Source organism: Panthera pardus, unplaced genomic scaffold (genome assembly GCF_024362965.1).
Source record: "Panthera pardus isolate Hobbes unplaced genomic scaffold, ASM2436296v1 HiC_scaffold_12, whole genome shotgun sequence".
Classification (NCBI taxonomy): Eukaryota; Metazoa; Chordata; class Mammalia; order Carnivora; family Felidae; genus Panthera; species Panthera pardus.
Window position 1 is genome coordinate 7,550,093 of NW_026526677.1, and position 7,377 is coordinate 7,557,469.

Sequence of the window (7,377 nt, forward strand, 5' to 3'; positions counted from 1 at the left end):
ATTACCTCGCTTAGTGCCTACATGAATCCTGTGAGCGGGTATTTGTATCATCCCCCCGCCGCCCCGTGCCCTTTCAGGGATGAAGAAACTAAGGCTCAGAGAGGGTGAATCGATTTCTCAAAGCTGCACAGCTCCAGGGTGCCAGAGGTGGGCCGTGAACCTGGACTCATGCCATTCCAGAGCCCAGAGGCTCTCCCATGTCCCACATGAGCCCTACGTCCCCTACTGGCTTCTCCTCTTGGTTCCGTGCCTGGCAGCCTGCCCTCCCTCCCCCAGGACACCCTCCCCGTAACCGGCTTTTGGTCTCCCCCCTCCTCTGGCCACCCTCTGTCATTCTCTTTCCAGAGAAGGGGCCCAACCGGAAGGCCAGTTCATGTTAGGAAATTCCAGCCACGTGAGCCAGGGATTCTGAGCAGCCCGTGGCTTTAGAAGAAACTGAAACTTGTCTTGCCGGGGGCGGAGTGGTCACCGGGGATTTAAAGAGCTGCCACTTCCTAGGGCCCCCAGAGGGCACCAGGAGGTCACAGTAGCAGAGGGACACCTCTGCCCGCCCCTTGCCTAAGCCATGCACCTCTGCGAGGGCAATGCGCTGCTGACGAGAACGGTGAGTACAGGGAACCAGGGACAGGGGATGGGGAATATGCCCGAGGGTCCCCAGTTCCCGGGCAGGGAGGGATGTGGCCAGGGCTGTGTGACCAAGGGATCCATATACCTCCTCCTGGGGGGCTTCAGGTCCCCCAGGTGATTGAAATGAGGGCTTTGGGGCTCTGCTATTTCAGAGCCAGCCTCCAGTTTAGAACGTGGCCTCTGAGCAACCTGTCCCCTAACCCACTCTCCCTTCATTGCCTTGATGGGAACATTCTCTTCCCTCCCCAAATTCTCGGACTTGGCTCACCTTGGAGGACCTGCCCCTCCCCCAGGACCCAAGTACCGAAATCCTACCCCTTTCTGTCCACTGCTGGTCTCTCCCCCAGGCTCCAGTCTCTTGGCACCCCCAGCACCTGGAGTGGGCCTGTCGTGACCTTGAACCGAGCAGCACAGAGTCCTCGGCAGGGAGCCCAGGGTCCTGCCTGAGCTGCCTACACTCAGAACATATGTCCAGAGTGACCTAGGGGAGGGGGACTGGAGCTGTGGGGCCTCCAACATTCCCTCTCACCTGACCTTCCAAAGCACTGGGTATTTGGGTTAAAATATTTTGTCTACATTTTCTCGACTCCCTAATGTGGGGACCAGGGCAGGGGGAGGGGTCCTGCTGTGAACCTTTTGAGTCCACTCACGCGTCCCTGCCGGGTTGCTGCCACACTGGAATGTGAGCCACTTGGGGGCAGGGGTTTTTGCCTGGTTCGTCTGCGGCTCTGTTCCCCTAGCTCAGTGGCTGGCGCGCAGTAGGTGCTCGATAAATATTTGTCGAGTGACTGAACATCAGCTTCGGGTCTGGGCTGGGCAGGGGCTCACGGAGCCTAATCGGACCCTGGCCCTGCCCTTGCAGGTGAAGCCCACACCTGTTTTATGGCCTGTGAGGAAGGCAGTGGTGGCTCCGTTGTACAGCTGAGGCGGTTGGGCTCAGAGAAGGGAGTAATTTGCCCAGAGCCAGATGGCTGGTAAGGAGAGTGTGGGTGTGAAGTCAGTTCTCTCTGGGTTCGAATTGAAGCTCTGGGCTTCTCTGTTTGTCCTCCCCCATCGCAGGCCGTAAGCAGGACGTGTGGGTGAGGCTGGCGTTCCAACATGGTGGGCCATGCAAGGAGGGATGCTGTGTGTGTGTGTGTGTGTGTGTGTGTGTGTGTTTGCGCGCGCGCTCGCGCGCGCGTGTGTGCGCCCCCAGGGAGACAGAGGAAGGAGTCCCCTGGGGAATTGAACTGGGGAAGGTGTGGCTTTACAGATGGCCTGGACAGAGGGCCAGGGACCCTGACCTGCTGGGACCCCTGACCCCTCCGCCTCACACCCTGCAGGACCCCGAGGAGCATCAGAGGCTGAAGAAGAAACAGAAGAACCGCGCGGCCGCCCAGCGCAGCCGGCAGAAGCACACGAACAAAGCAGACGCCCTGCACCAGGTGGGGTTGCCTTCCTTTCCCCATCCTGACTCCATTCACCTGGCCCGGCCACCTTGTCTCCATCCGCCTATGAGCAGCTCCCCTCATACGCTGCATGTTTCCAGGTCACCTGAGTTTGAGAGAGGTGCTGAGATAGATACACGCGGGGGCTCTGGGGACACAAAAGTGCATTTGCAGCCCAGCCCTGCCCTTAAGGCGCCCTGATCTAGAGAGAGGAGACAAGAGGTAGAAGCAAACAGAAGAACTCAGCACTCACACTATGAGAAACTCTGGTTCGGGGTTAAGGTGGGCAGGCTTTAGGGTCCCAGCTGCGGCACTCATAGCTACAAGGCACTTCCTTCACCTTCACTGTCCTCATCCAAAAAAATGGGGACAATAATCCCTGTCCCCTGGCAGGACCCCTGTGGAGATCAAAGGAGACAAAGGAGCCTTGGGGGTGGGGGGGCAGGAGAGGGTTCCACTGTACTTGCCTCTTGACCTTGGATGGTAACTTGACCTTGGATCGTGACCTGACCCTTAGAGCTTTTCTTCTTTCTCTGTGCAGAGAGCAAGGATGCCACCAGTTCCATCCCAGGGAAAGGATTAAGACCTGGGCTCGGGACCTGGCCCTTGGGAAGGCCGCATACCCCTTAGTCCTTATAGCGATGAGTGAAATTCACAGCCCTCCATGCTAAAGGCCCTACCCCTCCGCCCCCCTCTCCTAACATCCCACGCCCTGTTCTCCCTGTTCTTTCACTGGCCGAGCACATCCAACCTCAGGGGCTCTGTGTAGACCGTTCCCTCTGTTCTCAGAGAACAGCCCAGCTAGACCTTCCCTTCTTTCCGGTTGTTTGGTTTATTTCTTATTTATTTTAATTAAAAAAATTTTTTTTAAGTTTTATTTATTTATTTTTGAGAGAGAGACAGAGAGAGTGAGTGGGGGAGGGGCAGAGAGAGGGAGAGAGAGAGAATCCCAAGCAGGCTCTGTGCTGTCAGCACGGAGCCCGACGCGGGGCTCGAACTCACACACTGCGAGATCGTGACCTGAGCCAAAACCAGGAGTCGGACTCTTAACCGACTGAGCCACCCAGGCGCCCCTCAGTTGTTTGGTTTAAATGCTACCTCCCCGGAAGGACTTTTCTCAGCCATCTGATCTAAAGAGACGTCTACTTGTGACTCCGCTCTATTTTTCTTGTTAGCCCTGAACTTCAGTTACATATTCAGATATTTATTGCTTGTCTCCCTCACCAGACTGTGAGCGCCACGAAGGCAGGGAACGATTCTGTTCCTGGCTATTTGCCCGTCACCCGGAACAGTGCCCGACAAACACAGGGAACTCAGTAATGCCCTGTGAAGCGAATGACAGAGTCAGAGTAGAGCACTCTAGGAACACACGGGGGGGGAGGGGTAACACACGGGTAGCAGCAGTAGGATGATGCCAGGGATGACGTTTGAGCTGGTCTTGAAGGATGAATCGTTTTCCAAGTGGATGGAGGTAAGAAAAGGCATTGCAGGCAAATGAAGGAGCCCGGGCTTGGGTGCGAGGGAGCAGCACCCTGTAGATTGTCCGAGCGAGGACCGATGTCCAGTAGGGTGTCTGCCTGGCCGGGATAGGGGGCTTCATGCATTCATGCATTCATTCCTCCCAGAAATGCCTATCGAGTGTCTCCTGGGTGACAGGTGTAAGTCTTAAGCATTGGAGATACAGCTGGGAACACAGCAGACGGAAGCCCACCCCACACTCTCCAGGGCTCGTATTTTCATGGGGGAGCCAGCCGGACAAATAAGTTGTCCGTGAGGCATCTGGGATGTCAGCTGGTGATAAGCGCTATGAGGAAAAATACAGGGGGTGGGTGGGGGGGTGGGGAGATGGCAACCTAACTAGGGAAGCCTTCCCTGAGGAGGTAACAGGTGAGGAGCCTGGACGTGGCCAATGAACGAACGAATGAACCGATGAGTGACTCAATTTCTGGAGTTGAATGGAAGCCGTTGGAGAATATATTTTTTTTTAAGATTTTTAATCTTTATTTTTGGGAGACAGAGATGTGGCACGAGTGGGGGAGGGGCAGAGAGAGAGGGAGGCACAGGATCGGAAGCAGGCTCCGGGCCCCGAGCTGTCAGCACAAGAGCCCGACGCGGGGCTCGAACTCACGAGCTGTGAGATCATGACCTGAGCCGAGGTCGGACGCTCAGCCGACGAAGCCGCCCAGGCGCCCCATAAGCCTCTGGAGAATTTAAGCGAGAGGTGACCTGATCACATGTTTTCAAAACGTTATTCCACGGGCAGAGACCAGCCTGGAAGCAGGGCCTTTGATTCCGTTAGAATTTTGAGTTCGTGCCCGAAGCGACATTTTTATGTAAAACATCCTTGCCTCCTCTTTTAAAAATTGTCCACGAAAGAGATGAGGTTGGGGAGGGGACCAGAGGAAGTCCCTCAGCCTTGGGAGCCGTGGAAAGAAAGTTCTTTTGTTGCTGTCGCTGTAAATGGTTGTTTAGAACTGCGTGCTATCAAGGGGGTTCTCGGGACCCAGCGTCCAGCAGAACAGACCCTAACAGACGCTGACTCGGGGGTGCTGGATAGAACACAGTCGCCCTGTGAACCACTACCCTGGGCTCCTCCCACAGTGCCTCAGTGGGTGAGTCCTGGGCCCTGGGGAGGTCTGGCAGTGACACGAAGCAGCCCAGAGGTGCGTACGACAGAATGACCTCTCGGTTGTCATGAGAAGGCCACATCGGGATCAGCCCGGGAGAGGAGGTTGCTGGAAGGGTGCCCAGGTAGAGGAGACAGGAAGTGTGGCAGAAAGCAGAGTCCGTTGGAGGGACAGGAAGTGAAAGGGAGCGGGAGGTGTGAGCACAGGGAGGTGCGGGAGCCTTTAACGTCCGCTTGATGATGCAATTGCCGGATGGCTCCTCTGGGCCGAGAGAACAGAGTGGTTTGAGGGGCGCCCCAGTCGGTAGAGCCCCCCGGTGAGTGGAGGTGACAGGCTGGCGGGGCACGGCTGGCTCAGGGAACTGGTGGCGGGGATGGAGGGCAGCCCAATCTACCCCCGTAGGAGCAGAAGGGGCAAGACGTGGCGGGTGGTGGCGAAGAGCTGGCCAGAGAGGAGGAGCCAAGGGGCCCTTGGCTTAGACATTCAGACGGTAGTAATATCTTCCCTCCTAAGTTAAGGAGCCTGGGGGCAGGGTACGGGGCTCGTGCTGGGACCCTAATGCCGGCTGACACCCCCTTCCCCACCCTTCTGCTTCTGCCCCCAGCAGCACGAGACGCTGGAGAAACACAACCGCTTGCTGCGGAAGGAGATCCAGACTCTGCAAGCCGAGCTGGGGTGGTGGAGCCGGACCCTGCATGCGCACGAGCGGCTGTGCCTGATGGACTGTGCCAACTGCTTGGCTCCGGTGCCCCCTGGCTGCTGGGGCCAGACTGAGCAGCCCCCGGACCCCATGCCCTGTGGACAATACGGCTTCCAGGAACAGCCGGGCCTGTTCCAGACCCCCGTCTCTTCTCCCTCGGCTCACCAGCTCTCTTCACATCTGCGGCCTCATAGTTCCCCTGGCCTCCTCCTGTCCCCTCTGCCTTCTCTGTCCCTTGGCTCCCCCGCGGCCCCCGCACCCCTTCCCCAGCTGTCCCCCGGCCCCGTCCAGTCAGCCTCGCCCACTGGCTCCAGCCTGCTAAGGCCTTCCTCCAAGCTCGACACCCTCCTGCCCAGCCCCCCAGCCCAACCTGCCCCTCTACAGCCCCTTGGGGTGGAGCACCCCACCAGGGGGAAGCTGGGGTCCCCACCTGACAGCGCCTCACCTGCTCTGGGGCTGGCCGGCCTGCAGGGTAGGGAGCACAAGCCTGTGTCAGCAGCAGCAGACCGGCAAGGGCTGGGTGTGGATCCCAGTCCCCACCCACTCCTGGCCTTCCCCCTGCTCTCCTCTGCTCAAGTTCACTTCTAAACCACCCCCTGGAGCTGAGCCAGCCCCTTCCTGGGGCTGAAGGAGCAGCCATAGCACACAGGGACCTCCTCCATCACCCCCGGAGGTTGCCTTTCTTGGCTGACCCCCTGGCCCAGCATTTCACCAAGAAAAGAGTCATTCCTGCTGCCCACCACTCTGCCGGGCCCTGTCACTGCTATTATCTTATGTTGAGTCTGTGGTCACTGCGCAAAATCCGGATCGTCGCTCCCCTTTTTTAGATCAGGAGATAGAGGCCAGAGAAGCCGTGTGATGTGCCCAAGGTCACGTGGCCTTTTGTGGGCTCTGAAACCCCACCATCTGCTCCTCCTTCTCTTGGTGGGATCCTGGCCCGGGCACCCTAGGAACTGACGTCCTAGAAAGCGGGGGCTGGTGTGAAGAGGTTGAAGTGCCGGGAGCAAGGAGGAGACCTTTCTTCTGGTCTGTGCCTCCCAGGGCCACAGATCCCTGCAGTCCTTTGAAACCTCGCCCTACTGGGGCTGGTCCAGAGTCCAGGCCTAGATGGGGAGAGGCCAGCCAAGCAGGAGCCCGGAAGTGGACTCTTTCTTCCCTAGCCGCGCGTTCAGTGCCAAGGAACCGCACTTGTGAGTTGGAGGTGGGGAGAAGCCTAGAACAGTCTCCCCGGGGCTGTCTGCCGGAGGGGCACCTATAGACGTGCCAAGACCTCTATAGGAGAGTCTCCAGGGTCAGCTCTCCAGGCTCTTCCCAAACAGCTCCCTGCCTTTCCCAGGCAGGAGCTCAGCTGTAGTATCGGCTGGGATTGGGGGTGGGGGTTCTCAGACTCAGCCCAAGCTCTGTAAGGGGCCTGAGCCGAGAAACCCCAACCCTCCACCTGGATTCTCATACAGACACTATGCAAGTATTTGACACGCTCCAAGATGCTGAGCACGTCTTGGCATACGTGTTGTGGTAAATACATTAAAGTGTTTTCCAAGTCTTTTTGCTTTGGCTAGTTTTTTTTAAAGCTCTGACCGTACTCTGCATGATTGAAACTGAAGGGCCTTTGAAAGAAGAGGGAATAGTCTAGGGTCTTAGAGGTGGGCAATCCCTCATGGGCCTCCCAATCTAACCCCCTCCCCATGTTGCGGATGAGGAAGCTGAGGCCCAGAGATGGGATGTACTTGTCCGGGGCCACGCAACGAGACCAAGGGTGATGGTTTCAGGATTGTGGGTGGTGCCGGGGGTGGGGGGTCTGAACCACAGGTTCATGGAGAGCAGACTGGTGGGAGGAAAGCCAAGATACTTTTCACTGAAGGTCAGCGGGAGTCTGGGACAGGAGTTGATATCATGCGCCATGGACTGAGACTTAACGAGGGGCAGGCCCTGTGTGTGGGGACACTGTGGTCTGGCTTGTGTCCGTATGACCTAAAATTTGTCAGGTACTGTGCTG

General features: G+C 57.7%; 1 protein-coding gene across 2 annotated transcripts; it reads left to right on the forward strand.

The window, feature by feature from the left end:
- Positions 1–400: 400 nt before the first annotated feature.
- On the forward strand, positions 401–6,924 carry BATF2 (basic leucine zipper ATF-like transcription factor 2). Of its 2 annotated transcripts, none has more exons than XM_019414920.2 (3): positions 401–604; positions 1,950–2,051; positions 5,289–6,924. In XM_019414920.2, exons 1-3 carry the CDS (start codon positions 566–568, stop codon positions 5,967–5,969), a joined length of 822 nt encoding a protein of 273 aa, XP_019270465.1. In that variant the 5' UTR covers positions 401–565; the 3' UTR covers positions 5,970–6,924. The 2 variants fall into 2 exon arrangements, with proteins under 2 accessions (XP_019270465.1, XP_019270464.1); XM_019414919.2 differs by having other exon boundaries at positions 402–604; positions 5,286–6,924.
- The last annotated feature ends 453 nt before the right edge of the window (positions 6,925–7,377 follow it).

Bases quoted from the DNA above. Each gene is read 5' to 3' on its own strand.
- BATF2 (XM_019414919.2), top strand. From the start codon at position 566: ATGCACCTCTGCGAGGGCAATGCGCTGCTGACGAGAACG. The intron at 605-1,949 runs GTGAGTACAGGG...CACACCCTGCAG, and splicing joins ATGCGCTGCTGACGAGAACG to GACCCCGAGGAGCATCAGAG. The intron at 2,052-5,285 runs GTGGGGTTGCCT...TTCTGCCCCCAG, and splicing joins AAGCAGACGCCCTGCACCAG to CAGCACGAGACGCTGGAGAA.